The sequence below is a fragment of the Carassius gibelio genome, chromosome B1, assembly GCF_023724105.1.
Source record: "Carassius gibelio isolate Cgi1373 ecotype wild population from Czech Republic chromosome B1, carGib1.2-hapl.c, whole genome shotgun sequence".
In the NCBI taxonomy this organism is placed as follows: Eukaryota; Metazoa; Chordata; class Actinopteri; order Cypriniformes; family Cyprinidae; genus Carassius; species Carassius gibelio.
Window position 1 is genome coordinate 15,925,301 of NC_068396.1, and position 15,933 is coordinate 15,941,233.

General features: G+C 39.9%; 1 protein-coding gene across 2 annotated transcripts in view; it reads right to left on the reverse strand.

Annotated features, from left to right (window-relative positions):
* The window catches only part of LOC127949634 (microtubule-associated protein 9), a 40,216-nt gene that overhangs the window by 6,400 nt on the left and 17,883 nt on the right, over positions 1-15,933 (reverse strand). For both annotated transcript variants that reach the window (XM_052547069.1, XM_052547068.1), the window contains exons 10-11: positions 1,408-1,497; positions 1,163-1,324 (exon numbers count right to left, since the gene is read on the reverse strand). In XM_052547069.1, the coding sequence (XP_052403029.1) occupies positions 1,163-1,324; positions 1,408-1,497 (252 nt within the window). The remainder of the gene's footprint in view (positions 1-1,162; positions 1,325-1,407; positions 1,498-15,933) is intronic.

Genomic DNA, 15,933 nt, shown 5'->3' on the forward strand with positions numbered 1-15,933 from the left:
TAACTACTGTAATCATTAGAAATGTAGCAACCTGAATATCACTTCCTAACATCATCCCTAGCAAGTAACTCTCCTCTCATGTTCCATACTAACTATATTTTCTGGACTATAAGTCACACTTTTTATTTCATAGTTTGGCTGGTCCTGCAACTTATAGTCAGGTGCGACTTATTTATCAAAATTAATTTGACATGAACCGAGAGAAATGAACCAAGAGAAAACATTACCGTCTACAGCTGCGAAAGGGCGCACTATGCTGCTCAGTGCTCCTGTAGCCTACCACTGAAAAAAATAGAGCGCCCCTTCTCGCCGCTGTAGATGGTAATGTTTTCTATTGGTTCTTGCTTCTAAAGAAATGCGACTTACAATCCAGTGCGATTTATGTTTTTTTCCTCATCATGACGTATTTCTGGATTGATGCGACTTATACTAAGTTGCGACTTATAGTCTGAATGAGGTGATGACTGCGTGCGTGGTGGGTGGCCCGCCAGCCGTCCTGGAGTACTGGCCGTTCTGTGATTCTCCAGATCACACAGATGGCCAGTCTGCCCCTGCCAGAGCCATATTCATTGAGAAGCGTTGCAAACAGCTGTCATCATTGTGAACGATTTCTTTGATTTTATAATCATGCAATAAAATCGTTTTGCAATAATCGCGTTCAATTAATCATACAGCCCTAGTAAGACGCAATATGAAGCAAAAATGTATGGCTTGCACCTGCTGCCTAGTTATACTTGCGCTAAAATTGCTAAAATGCTGAATCTAAAATGTTTTGAAACAAAATATCCAGTTTAGTAATGGTGTGATTTAAGCAGAGATGCTAGTTCAAATAGAAGTGAGTGAACTGAATATCTCCACAAGTGTCTGTTTCATAAGACTTTTAGTAAAGGTTTCACAAGGATGGAGTGCAGTTTACTATCCAGTACAACAAACCACATTTGCAAACATAAAATAATCTGTTCTAAATTTGTGGACCTTGTGCAGTTGATAAATGGAAAAAAAATTCTTAATGATAATATCAAATCCCTAATATTTTTTATATATTAAAATATTGACTGTAATTCTAAAATGAAAAAAAAAATTCTAAAACAACAAAACATGCTGCATCCTATTTTCTTGCTAATAAACCAAATTTGAATTACTATCAATGAAAAATACTGACCTGTTTAGCTGTTTCCTTTTTTTCTTGCTTTTTATCCATTTCCTTTTGTTGTTGCCTGATTGCCTCCTGGTTTTCTTTTAATTTCTTTTTGATGACTTCAATTTTTTTCTCTTTCCAGGCATCATAAGAGGCCTTAGCATCTGCAATTTTAGCAAGCTTTTCCTAGAAGAGAAATTATAAATATAGAATAAATAATTCCAGGATTGTTTACTAAAGAATTCAATTAAGCATTTGATTTATCTTACCTCCTGCATCTTCTCCTCTTTTAATTTCTCTTCCTGCTTTTTTGCCTTCATTTTTGTTTTTAAAGTTTCTTCTTTCTTTTTTAGCCATTCCTTTTTAGATACATCAAGAGTTTCTTAATAAATCACAGGTCAGTCTCGATATAACTTAATTCTTAAAGGGATACTCCACCCCAAAATAAATTGTTTGTCATTAATCACTTACCCCCATGTCGTTCCAAACCTGTAAAAGCGTCATTCTTCGGAACACAATTTAAGATATTTTGAATGAAAACTGGGAGGCTTGGGACCGTCTCATTGACTGCCAAGTAAATTATTCTGTCAAGGGTCCAGAAAAATATGAAAGACATCGTCAGAATGTAATATCTGCTAGACACAAGCAGCGTACGCTCTACTGTGTCAGCAATGCTGTACGGATGTGCATTCGTGATTCGTTCAAATCAAAGCGTAAATTAGCACGATATGCATGATATATCAAAATTATCGAAATATCACAAATATAAATATTAGAAATATATGCATATTGCAATGGCGTGCAAAATCAAGATCATTTTAAAGAGCAGGTCATATGGTATTTTAAAATGTCCTAGTATTGTGTTAGCTAATATTGAGTCCCCAACCAGAGGTTTAAATGCATCTAACATTGTAATTTTCTCAGAATATACATTAAATATTAGAGTAATTTGATTTTAGAGCCAATGATTTTGAAACGATTTGTTCCAAGCAAGTTCAGAGCAAACCCCTCCCTTCCATAAGGCTACTCTGCTCTGACTGGTCAGCTGGCCAGGCCTGTTGTGATTGGCACAGAGAGAGGTCCTTGAGCCAGTTAGCGATTGCTACCATTGGCAAAGCACCTTTGCATAAAACAATACTATAGTGCTCCAATCTGTTCTATAACAATGACATAAAATACAGAAACACTTATGCAAGCTAATTGTGCCCACAGCAAAAATTTAGCTGGTAAACTTTGAACACTTAAAACAATAATGGTGGATATGTTGGCCGAGTGCTAACGTAACTGTGATGAAACAATACAGCTTGAAAACCAAAAAATGTCAACTGTGCCTAATGTTTAAAGAAACGACAGGCAAAAGATGTTGTCTTAACTTTTAATCAGAAAGCAGAACAGCTGTATCACAGGAGCACCAGCCTGATAACTTGTTCGTCTCTCCTGCATTAACCTTATAACTGTCACAGTCAGAATAACGACAGTCTACATTAATCAACACATTTTTTAGGAAATAGTGGGTTCACAGTTAATAATCAGAACTACTTCAGTAAGTAATATTGTGCTTTAATTGGAAACTTAAAGCTGCACTAGGTATATATTAGCACAAAAACATAGGTATTATGTTTACTTGATATTTTGAGCACTTACTTGAAAATGTACACATAACATATCAATCATACTTACAGCTTGTGGTTAGGATTGCTTGTTAGTCCAAATAAATAAGATTAGAAGCCAACAAAGATAAAAGCCGAGATTAGAGAAGCAGTCCTTGGTAAAATGATATGCACACAACAAAAGGTCTGAATTGTATTTCTGTGGTATCCTTGAACACAGCGCCTTTCCAACATGGTTCCGGTTCTTCGTACATCGCTAAATCAGATTTGATTGTTGATGATCTGGTATTATCTTGGATTGGTTGGTTCTTCGAAGCTCATCCTGGTGTTGCTGTCATAGCAACAGCTCAATAAACTCAAACCTACTCTGGTTTATTTCATGTAAACAGGATTAGATTGCATCTTTTAAAATAGAACTGATACTTCTACCACCGCTACTTTATTAGTAGAGTATCCTACTGATACAGGGATAATCATTTAAAATAATAATCATTTAAAAATTCATTTAAAGATAATATAATAATGTTAAGTAGTCTGTAATAGGCTACTACAGGGTTTATACAGAGATTCTTAAATTGAATTTACTACCTTTTTACCACCTATTTTACTACCATCACAATATTTTTACTACCAACACGGCTTCAAACTTCAACTGTAGCAGTGTTTAAATGTTAAGTAAAGTGACAAGTAAAGACATGAAATATCTTTCCAAAATTAATTAATAACATATTTATTCACAATTTAATGAGGCAATTATAACTTAATTTCAACACTGGGAGGGAGAGATAGAGAACCAGAGAGAGCGAGAAAGAGAAAGTCAGGAGAGGTTCTGTAGGTGTATGTGAGTGTGCATGTGTGTTAGGGCAAGTGAGTGAGCTACATTCAAGTAAGAGGGAACTCTACCATAGGACTTGGATTAATCAAGATATCACAACAGGCCTTGATCCATAGGATTTACTCAATATTTCAAAGAGTAACAATTACATAAAAATTAGAAGACAGACTGGACCTTTAGAATGAACAGCTACACAATGTGTAATAATAAAGTGCAATTGTACACTATAATAACAGTATTTTATTCATAAACAAATAACTTCAACACTGGACACAAGCCAAGCACTGTCCAACACACACACACACAGAGAAATAGAGAGAGAGAGAGAGAGAGAGAGAGAGAGAGAGAGAGAGAGAAAAGAGAGAAAACATCAAACAGAAAACACAAAGCCTCTTTTTGAAACAAATTTAGTTTTGCATTAATTTTATATTAATTTTAATCCATGTTTCATTATTTTGTATAAATCACAACACGTTCAGACATGAACCGAAACTCAGCGTATAGGTAGCCTAGGCTACTCGCCTCACAGACCTAAACAAATTAGAAATATCCTATAGCTATTATCTACAGAAAGCTTGAAATTTCTACTTTTAAACAGAACCATTCAAAACTACCGTATTTTCCGGACTATAAGTCGCACTTTTTTTCATAGTTTGGCTGGTCCTGTGACTTATAGTCAGGTGCGACTTATTTATCAAAATTAATTTGACATGAACCGAGAGAAATGAACTAAGAAACATGAACCAAGAGAAAGCATTACTGTCTCCAGCCGCGAGAGGGCGCTCTATACTGCTCAGTGCTCCTGTAGTCTCCACTGAAGACATAGAGCGCCCTCTCGTGGCTGTAGACGGTAATGTTTTCTCTTGTTTCTAAATAAATGCGACTTATAGTCCAGTGCGACTTATATGTTTTTTTCCTCATCATGACATATTTTTGGACTGTTGCGACTTATACTCAGTTGCGACTTATAGTCCAAAAAATATGGTAAATAAAAGTAGGCTATAGGCTAATCCGTAAGAAATGCATTTTTCTCCGGCGCGTTCACTACTGCAAAGATCGCGAGTCAGTGTCAGCTTAATCTTTGCAGCTGACACAGAAACACTTGATTATTAATAAACAATTAAAATGTCATAATATTCTTTTTACAGCGTTTAGGTGCCGTTTATATGAACGCGTCACCACTGCATGAGAGAGAGACACACACACACGCAAGGTCTCTCCCTCTCTGCCGTGCACTCGCTACACGGTTTGCATGCGCGCTTTTGCTCGCTCGCTTGCTCTAGATTCGCAAAAGATTTGAACTAATTTCCAGGCATCATAACATTACAAAAGGCTTATTTGGTATGATGAACATTCACCCGCCAGTGTGGCGGAGAGCCTTTTGTGATTTACTCGCCAAATGGAAAATCTAACCGCACTTGGCGCTTGGCGGGTGTTAATTTCGGACCCTGGCGACCCTACCGCGGGCCGTAGTTTGGACACCCATGATATAGACCCAGTTAGATGGGGCTTCGAAAATTTACTACCTCGTCAGATGACGTTTACTACTTTTTACTACTTTTTACTGGCCTTAATTTGGCTTAATTTAATTTACTACCTTTTACTACCTTTTACAACCCCGCATAAACCCTGTACTAAAGACACAGCCAGTTTTACTCACTGAAAGATTTATTCATCATAAAATAATTACTTCATAATTGTATTACCATAATTAGAGTCTTACACACAGATAATGTAGAGTCGTGCATTAATCTGAGTGATGACGGCTATTATGAGAGTGGCTTGATGGAGCACAGGAGATGCAGAGAACATGATCTTGACCCTTAAGAAACTTTAATTAATGCTGTCACGTTACAAATATAAAATTTTATTTGAAATATGACTTGCTAATTATTACATTGAAAAAAAATTAAAGTCTGTACAAATATTAGAAGTCGTGAATTTAAATAATAATAATAAAAAAAAACAGTCAATTTCATTTATCTATTATAACATTTATGTAGCTTTGTTCTCTTGGCTGTTTCCTTAAAAAAGTCCAGAAATTTGTCAAGCTTTTCGTCAGGTGTCTTTTTTAATTATATAATGTCATTACGTTGCTGTCTTGCCACCAGCCAATCACTGCACTGCTGATCATGGTTTCAAGTATCGATACATAGACCTTTTTAAACCAAATTATAAATGCGCAATTATCTCAGATAACTCAATCCAGCCATGCTAATCATCAACAAGGTGTGTTTGAAGAACCGAATTAGCCAGATCCCAATTATCGCAATTATATAATCTTGGATGTGACATTTCATCGTAATAAGCGTAAGGATGTAATAAGCGAAGTATAAAGAACGGACCCATGATGTAAACAAGCTAACATGCAGAATTGTTTGTGGGCAGGTCAGACTGGCCCCCTGACTGAGGCTGGTTTCTCCCAAGGTTTTTTCTCCATTATGTCAGCGATGGACTTTTGGTTCCTTGCCGCTGTCGCCTCTGGCTTGCTTAGTTGGGGACACTTAATTTACTTTGATATCGTTTACTTGATTGCAAATGATTGCACAGATACTATTTAAACTGAACCAAGATGATGACATCACTGAATTCAATAATGAACTGCCTTATTGACACACTGTTCTCCTAATTAATGTTGTTCAGCTGCTTTGACACAATCTTTTTTGTTTAAGTGCTTTATAAATAACAGTGACTCGACCACGTAAAATTTTAGGATGAAATTTTCTTTCACACATACATTCGGTATCTCACTATGGGAATCGCCTCGGGCTTGACCAATCCTGGAAGCACCAATTACACCACGTCTGTCGGTTGACAGACCAATTATGACATTGATGAGGGAGTCCCGCCTCCACAATATATACCACTGCATAACGGTCCCCACCTCATTCTTGTACCAAGTTTTTCCGCGCCTCCCACGGAAATGAATGAGGTTGATCCAGGGGCTCAGTACAGCTGGGGAGAATTAATGGACGAGATATCTCTGGAAGTTCCACCGGAACTGTGTCATTGCAGATCTCAACCTGCATTCATCAAGGAGAGCAGTCCAGAGCTACGGCCGCAGCATGGGCCTGGCCGTGGTGGGTGAAAGAGCTCTATGGTTGGGCCTGACAGGCTTATCAGAAAGGGAGAATGCAGATTTCCTTGATGCCCCAGTGGAGCCGAAAGCCCTTTTTGGGACTGCAGTGACAAATATGTGTCAGCAGTGCGACTTGCGCAAGAAGGATGGGGAAGTTTTTGAAACATACCTTCCCAGGAAGCTGACTGCTCGGCCACCCCAACCCATATGTCCAGGGGGGAGTCAGTCAGGGTACAGAAAGGACGGAAGTTCTCTTGTTGGATAGTTGGCACCAGTTCACCCAGTGCCCTGTTGTTTCTCCCCTCTCCACCCACAGGATTATGCAAGAGAGAGGACGAAAGTTTACACTTGAAAGAAATAAAAATGTTTCCTGTGCATCCAGGCAGTAGGCCAAGGGCACAGACTTGAGTGAAAATAAAAACAAAAATATCTGTCTGTCATCCCGTTGGGACTGTTACGGATGAGAGAGTTTCAGTGCTGGGTTGCAGCACAGCGCTTATGTCCGAAGCGTATATAAACTTCTTGGAACTGTTAACAGTGTTTCTAGCATTGAAACATTTCGTGCAGTCCCTACGGAATGTCCACGTTTTGGTCAGATCGGACAACACAACGGCGGTGACATATATAAATCGCCAAGGGGGAACACGTTCTACCCAGCTTCACAGTCTAGCACGATGACTCATTGTGTGGGGCTTGAAGCATTTTAATTTATTACGAGTGACTCATGTATCGGGAATAATGAATGTGGGGGCAGATCTCCTGTCCAGGGGGAATCCTCGGTACGGAGAATGGACTCTCCACCCTAAGGTAGTGAACCAGTTGTAGGAGAGGTTCTGCCGAGCTGCCATAGATCTATTCGCCTCGCACGAAAATAACCATTGCCTCCTATACTTTTCTCTGGCGAGAGAAGGTGCACCGATGGGTGTGGATGCTTTGGCTCACCCGTGGCCAAACGTACTGCTTTACGCGTTTCCTCCTCTAAGTCTGATCGTACCAACTCTAAAAGGAGTAAGAGAGTGCGGTCACTCATTAATTCTGATCGCGCCAAACTGGTCAAGGAAGTTGTGGCTGACGGAGATAATCCAGCTCCTGAGCGATCAACCATGGCCTCTCCCCTTAGCTGAGACCTCCTGTCAAAAACTCGCGGAGAGAGCTTTCATCCGGCACCGGACAAAGTGGCTCTTTGGGCCTGGCCCGTGAGAGGTTGAATTTGAGTGTTACGGGTTTGCCTCCGAGGGTGACAACAATTCAAAATGCGAGAGCGGCTTCGACGCGCTCTGCATATGATAGGAAATGGAATGTATTTGAATTGTGGTGCGTGCAAAGGCAAACTGTATCTTTTCAATGTTCAGTGGCAGAGGTGTTGAGTTTTCGTCAAACAATTTTTAGATAAGGGGAGAGCCTTCTCTACTGTTAAGGTTTACTTGCAATTTCGGATTGCAATTTCTGATTGGCATGTGGGGATTGACAGGAATACTATAGGTCAACATCCGCTTGTGTGCAGGTTTATGAAGGGTGTGCGGCATCTGAACACAACTTCAAAGCCACTGATTCCACCGTAGGATCTGTCCATGGTCCTTAACACACTCTCTCAGTCACCTTTTGAGCCGATAGATAATATCAATTTGAAGCTCCTTTCGCTAAAGTTTGCTTTGATATTGGCTCTGATGACCACGAAACGAGTTAGTGAACTTAGTGAACTTAGTTAGTGAACTCATGTCGGTTCATAACTCTTGTATGGTATTTGCTGCGGATTTCTCGCAAATATTTCTCAAGACTAACCCAGCGTTTGTGCCTAAAGTGAGCCAGTCAACTTTCGGCTGTAGACAGGTGGATTTATTGGCTTTTCATCACCCACCTTTTTCCTCGCCGGAAGTCGAGCGGCTTCATCATTTGTGCCCATCATTTGTGCCCATCATGCGTTGTGTCACTATGTGGACAATACGAAGGGATTAAGAAAGAGTAATCAGTTATTTGTTTCATGGGCTGATTTTCATAAGTGTAAACCTATTTCTCATCAGCGCCTGTCCCACTGGCTGGTGAAAGCTATTATATGTTGTTATAATAGCATAGGTCTAAGTAATGTTGTCACGGTACCAAAATTTCAGTATTCGGTACCGATACCAGTGAAAATCCATGGTTCTTGGTACCAATTTCGGTACCAAAGCAAAACACAAAAATATTCTAATTAAAAAAACAAATTACTTTTTAGCACTAAAAATAAAAGCACTGCCATTCTTTATACTTATTTACAATTGTGTTTAAAGTTTTTCTACAAGTTATATAATTATGAAAAACAGTAAACAAGTTTCACCCAAATTGTATTTGTCTTTAAATTTATGAAATTTAAACGGATTTGCTATTAAAATTAAAATATGGAAGAAAATTGCGCTTTAAAAAATAAAGTCTTATCAATTTTTTCAACAGTAGTAGCAGTATCACATACATTTTACTAAATTATAGTAATATTTCTGGCACAATGCCTTTTTGTAAAAATTAACTTTTAGGCCTAATGAATGCATATTTTTCATTTTAACTGAACTTAAGACTGGTGGTGATGCTTAAGATATTTCTGGTCATTGAGGGTTTCTGTTAAAAAAATAGTAATAGATCATATTAATTATTATTAAAAGATAATACTACTACTAATTCTACTATCATACTAATGTATATACAATGCACTATGAATTGATGAGCTGCTGGGTTCATGAATATTAATCACGTTGTCTGTGTTCGGTCAAACTGATTTGCTGAAATCAAAACAGGGACGGTACTAAAGCAGCACTCATTTGCGCATTAGCTCCGCCCACTACCGGAGAAACCGGTATGTCTTCTGCTTGTTCGAAAATGAATATGAATAATTCTAAATTAACTCCATTATTTTGACAGGAGAAGACAACAAGGAATAGTTTACATATTGCGTGGTGATTCAGCGTGGTAAGACTCTCGATCTCTCTCTCTTTGCATTTGTGAGAAACAGCGCTATCAGTAAAGCGACGGTGAGTCGTGCGCCTTCACAAAGAGTTTACAGAGCATCAAAAACAGGTGCGCTGTGCGTCCATTTACATGAATCGGAAAGTACAGATTGGTTGATGAAGAGAGAACTCTGAAGCTCAGATGCTGAAATTAATGCAAGCGTCATGCGCTTCAGTCTATGTAGTAAACAAACCCGCACGTCTTTGCCATTCATTAATTCACACAGAGATGCGCAGAACACGGATTCATATTTCAAACAACTTTCGTGGCTTAACATTTACAGATACTGGTCCATATGGAGATTTGATTTGATTAATTTATGCTAACTTTGACAAATTACATGACTGTCCATATTAAAATGTAAGTTTCATTTTCATGACTGGATTTTGAGATTCCGTCCTCATTTTCTGCTTCGCGGAAATCATAGCATTGAACCGGGTTTGAACGGGACCTCGGTACTACCAGTACTTAAAGAAACCTGGTACCATCACATTTAATTTTTTTTAGTACCGACTTACCAGGTCTTTTGACAACACTAGGTCTAAGTCCTCCAGAGGGCCTTAAGGCTCATAGTGCCCATGGGTTAGCCGCCTCTTGGGCGTGGTTTAAGGGCGTATCAATGCAGGACATTTGTGCAGCGGTGAGTTGGGCTTCGCTACACACTTTTGTCAGGTTTTATAGGCTGGATGTTACAGAGCCTTCGTTGGCTCATTCTGTCCTAAGTTTGTAAAAAAAAAAAAATGTTGTTTTTATTTCACAAGTCTCCATCCTATTCTGTGAATAATACATGGAGGGCTTGTGTTATTGTTTTCACACATTACTGAGTTGGGTTGGCATGCCTGCTTCGGAAAGCATATCTACAATATGGGAGTTGTCTATATCCCATAGTGAGATACCGAACAAATGTTTGAAAGAGAACTTTAGGTTATTCTGATAACCCCGGTTCTCTGATAACATGAGTGAGGTATCTCACCACACTTGCCTCCTTGCAGTAGCATGGGAAAGAGATATGCTGAGAATAAGGTGAGGACCATTATGCAGTGTTATATATTGGGGAGGCGGGACTCTCATCACTGTCGTGATGGCCTGTCAACCGACAGACATGGTGTAATTGGTGCTTCCAGGATTGGTCACGCCTGAGGCGATTCCCATAGTGAGATACCTCACTCATGTTATCAGAGAACCGGGGTTACGAGAGTAACCTAACGTTTCTCTTTAATAATACGCTACTTAAATCAAAATGTTGCAAAAGGTCAGAATTTTAGTTCAATGTATATAGCAGAGAATTGCTTGAAGTTAAAAAGAGATAAGTGTATCTTCAGTTATGCTGCACGTGTGCAAGGCGCACGCATACATACAGAGACCATTTGAGACAGCGCACGAACAGAGTTGATTCGTCTTTTCGCATCTCCTCATGTTTGAACATACAAATAAACACAGAATTATGTCAATAGTACCCATCTTGATGATCATTCTCGAAAAATGCAGTCAGTTATGTTTTAACCCTCTGGCCCTCTTCAGTCATTTTTTAGATTAGATTAGATTAGATTAGATTCAACTTTATTGTCACTGCACATGTAAGGTACAAGGCAACGAAATGCAGTTAGCATTTAACCAGAAGTGCAATAAGCAGTAAGTACAGAATATACAAGGTCTACAATATGTACAATAACTATACAGATAAGTATTATGGACATAATTTACAGATTTTAAATCCTATTAGCATTATATACAGATAGGTGTGCTATGAGCATACTATACAGGTGGATTATGTAAAAGTGTATGTACACTATAGGCAGAACTATGAACATATGAACATAATTACACTATTGCAATGGACAGTAAAGTTCATAGAAAATATTTCAGTGTTCCTGGATGAACAGAAAGTAGTGCAAGTAATAAGTTACTGTTTTTTTTTTTGTTTTTTTTTGCTTGTTGTAAATAAATAAATCAGTCAGATGTAGTGTTGAAGAGGGGGAGGAGTCTGTGTGTGTGGTGTGCGGGGGTGGGGGGGGGGTTTGAGGGGTGTCAGAGGGCAGAGTTCAGCAAGGAGACAGCTTTAGGTCAAAAGCTGTTCCTGAGTCTTTTGGTCCTTGACCAGAGGCTTCTGAAGCGCCTCCCATGGTCAGGGCGAGAGGAGTCCTTGAGAATGCTGCGAGCTCGTCGTAGACAGCGTTTCCTCTGGATGTCCTCAAGAACAGGAAGTTGTGTCCCTGTGATGCGCTGGGCAGTTTTCACCACCCTCTGCAGTGCCTTGCGGTCAGCCACTGAGCAGTTCCCATACCAGACTGTGATGCAACTGGTCAGGATGCTCTCAATCGCACACCGGTAGAAGTTCACCAGGATGGATGAAGACAGCTGGTTCTTCTTCAGTGTCCTGAGGAAGAAAAGGCGCTGGTGAGCCTTCTTGACCAGGCTGGAGGTGTTTGTGACCCAGGACAGTTCCTCCAAGATGGTGATTCCCAGAAACTTGAAGCTGGAGACAGGTTCAACAACCATCCCGTTAATGTGGATGAGGTCATGCGTGCTTCCTTTCTTCTTCATGAAGTCCACAATGAGCTCCTTAGTCTTATTGGTGTTAAGGAGCAGGTTATTGTCAGCGCACCATGTGGCCAGGTGCTGTACCTCTTCCCTGTAGGCAGTCTCATCGTTGTCTCATTGTTGGCAATCACCGTGGTGTCGTCTGCAAACTTAATGATGGAGTTGGATCCATGCACAGGCTTGCAGTCGTGGGTGTAAAGGGAGTAAAGGAATGGGCTCAGCACACAGCCTTGTGGTACGCTAGTGTTATGTGGGAGTGTTTTAATTTGTGTTTGATTGCAGTTTCCCTGGTCCCTCTCCTGCAATTAATAGGTTAATTGGATCCACCTGAAGGGAGTCACTTTAAATCTAGGACACATTCTCTTGCTCTCTCTCTCTCTCTCATTTTGCAGCCAACACTGCGGTAGCAGTGTTTCTGTTTCTCCAGTCCTTTCTTTTTTTCCCCCTTTTGTTATTAAAATAAACTTATTTTGATTGGCATACTTGTTGTGTCCTTTATGTTGCATCCCTAGAGGCAGGGTTGTAACATAATGGGGGCTCGTCCAATTTGGTTTGTAAAAAGCATTGGTTTCTTTTGATATTTTGGGGACTGGTTTTGTTCATTCCCTTTGGTTGAGAGCATTTGGTGAGTATGGTTGTTTGAGTATTTTTGAATAAAGTGTGCATGAGTTTTCCCGGTTAGGTAGGGTGAGAGTTCCAGCTGGATTGATAATTCAGTCCTTCCATCGGTTCACTCTTTTGTTATTTTTCCTTTTTTATTTTCGAGGTTATTCTGGGTGGAGACTTGTTCTCTGTTGGGGGTAAGCATTTCAGAACTGTGACCAGTGATTAATTGGTTCACAGTTGCTGAGTTTCTGCTTTTAAAGTCGCCTCGTGCCCGGTACACCTCAGAAGATAGATAGGATTTAGAAGTGTTAGGCAGGAATCCGGGTGTATCTCATGCGTTTCGTTATGTTTTGGGCTCAGCAACCATGCTCACTTTGTATTGGAAGAGGGATGTGTAAGTTAGGTGAGTTAAGCATTTTGAGGCACTTTTGTGTTTAGTTGGTCCATGATCCTAACTTTAGAGTGTTAGCAGTGTTTATGAGAAGTTCCTTTGTGGACTTTAGTGTAGACTAATGCCCAGTATATCGCCTTTAGATATTTGTGATTGCTTGGGGTAAGTCATCTTCTGTGTTTGGGTTAGTTCAAATGTTGTTGAAAGCTTTAAAAGCGTTGTTTGAGTATTTTTGCTGCTATTTGTTACTTTTGTAGCTGTGTGCTATTGGACCTGTTGTGTTGGTTGAACTTCTGTGTAGGAAGTAGTTACTACGTAAGGTAGTTAGTGTTGAGTTAGTAATGGCTGCTTTAGAAGACTTCCTAAAGGAACCATCAGAAGAGTTACTTGAGGTTTTTACAAAGGATCAACTTTTGCAGTTGTCTTCTCATTATGATATTCCCATCACAAGTAGTGAGAAGCGACTGAAGGATAGTGTGAAGGAAATCATTAGAAGTGTTTTGATTGACAATGGTGTCTTAAAAGTTAAGCGGGTTTCCCCACAATCCATGACTGCTCCTTTGCCTGAAGCTGCAACTGAGCTTAGGCTCAGAGAGCTAGCTTTTCAGGAGAAGCAGCTAGATGTTAATATAAAAATAAGAGGGAAGGAAATGCATCTAGCACATGAACTGGCTCTTAAAGAGTTGGAATTAAAAGCTGCTGCTTTAACTCAAAGAGGTGATACCTCTCCGTTTGATGTTGGTAGACATATTAAGTAAGTACCTCCTTTTTCTGAGAAAGATGTTGAGAGATGTGGTGTACATCTCAGAAGGTGGAAAGTAAGGAACATCTTAGACAACTCATTTTGCTTGAGGAATTTAAAAACTGTCTGCCTGAGGTTGTTTCTGTTTATTTGAATGAGCAGAAGGCAGTGACTTTAGAACAAGCTGCAATCTTAGCAGATGAGTTTATCTTGACCCATAAGGTAAAGTTTGGTGACAAACACTCTGAGGTTCAGGACCAGAGTAAGCATAAAAGGTCTCAGTTTGTAAAGTCTGTGCCCTCTGGCTCATCACCTGCTAATAAAATGACTAAGGATGGTTTGATTTCAGAAAGGGCCTGTTTTTATTTTAAGAGACTATGTCATCTTATCGCAGATTGTCCTGTTCTAAGTAAGAAACATAAATCTGCAAAGACTGTAGCATTCGTAAGCCCTGTATCAAGTCTTCCTCTGGCATCTTCAGTTGCTAATGTTGCATGCAAGAATCGTGAGTTAGCTGGATCATCATCATTTTTGATGGACGGTTGTGTGTGTCTATCTTCTGACCCTGAAAACAGGCAAGCCGTTAAGATCTGGAGAGATACAGGAGCTTTTCAATCTGTGATTCTATATGATGTCCTGTCCTTCAATGAAAAGTCAGCTCAAGGTTCAGAGGTAATTGTTAAAGGTTTTGGTGGAGGATTTTTGTCTATGCCTTTACATAGCATTAATCTCCAATCAGATTTAGTCTCTGGGGATGTTGTTGTTGCACTTTGTTCCCAGATTCCCATAGATGGTGTGTCCTTTATTCCAGGGAATGATTTAGCTGGTGGGAAAGTGCTAGCTGTCCCTGAAGTAATCTCTACTGTCCTTAAATCAGACGGTCCAGATGAACTTGAATTGGCATTTTCAGAAACTTTTCCTGTTTGTGCAACTACTCGGGCAATGTCGGCTAAGAGGCATGTTGAAGACAAATCTTCTAACAGTGAATTGGTGATACCGCTTTATGATACTTTCATGGTCCTAGGTGACATGAACTTGTCAGCGAGTGGAAAGATGTTTCCATCTCGTGAACAGTTAATACTTGAGTCACCCATGTTTGAAGATTTAGTGTCTGATGAAGTACTACCAAATGTTGCGTCAGGCTATTTTGTTAGTGATGGTGTTTTGATGAGAAAGTGGACCGATCGGAAAATATCACGTGAGGATGACTGGAGTAGTGTGTTTCAAGTGGTGGTTCCAGAAGTCTATCGATCTGACGTATTGTATCTTGCTCATGATCATTGTCTGTCTGGCCACTTGGGGGTCAGGAAAACCTTGGATCGTGTGTTAAGGCATTTTTACTGGCCTGGGGTGAGGTCCGATGTGGCTCAGTATTGCAGATCCTGTCATGTTTGTCAGGTTGTAGGCAAACCTAACCAGTCTATTCCTGCAGCTCCACTACATCCTATTCCTGCCATCGGAGAGCCATTTGAACATGTTTTGATTGATTGTGTTGGGCCTCTTCCCTGTACCAAGTCAGGTAATCAATATCTTCTCACAATTATGTGTGCCACCACAAGGTTTCCTGAAGCTGTTCCTTTGCGCAAGATTACTGCCCCTGCCATTTCCAAAGCCCTTATTAAGTTTTTCACAGTGTTTGGACTACCAAGAGTTGTTCAGTCTGATCAAGGGTCTAATTTTATGTCTCGCCTTTTCTCTCAGCTGTTAAAGCAGTTTTCTATTCAGCATAATGTCTCATCTGCATATCATCCAGAGTCTCAAGGTGCACTTGAAAGATTCCATCAAACTCTTAACACTATGCTGAAGACCTACTGCAAAGAGTTTGAGAGAGACTGGGATGATGGCGTTCCATTACTCCTTTTTGCAGTTAGAGAGGTGGTTCAGGAGTCCCTTGGTTTCAGTCCGGCTGAACTTGTGTTTGGCCACACTGTGAGGGGGCCCTTGAAATTGGTTAAGGAGAAGTGGTTAGATGTTGAGCGTTCTACTCCTACTAACCTCTTGGACTATGTTTCTAA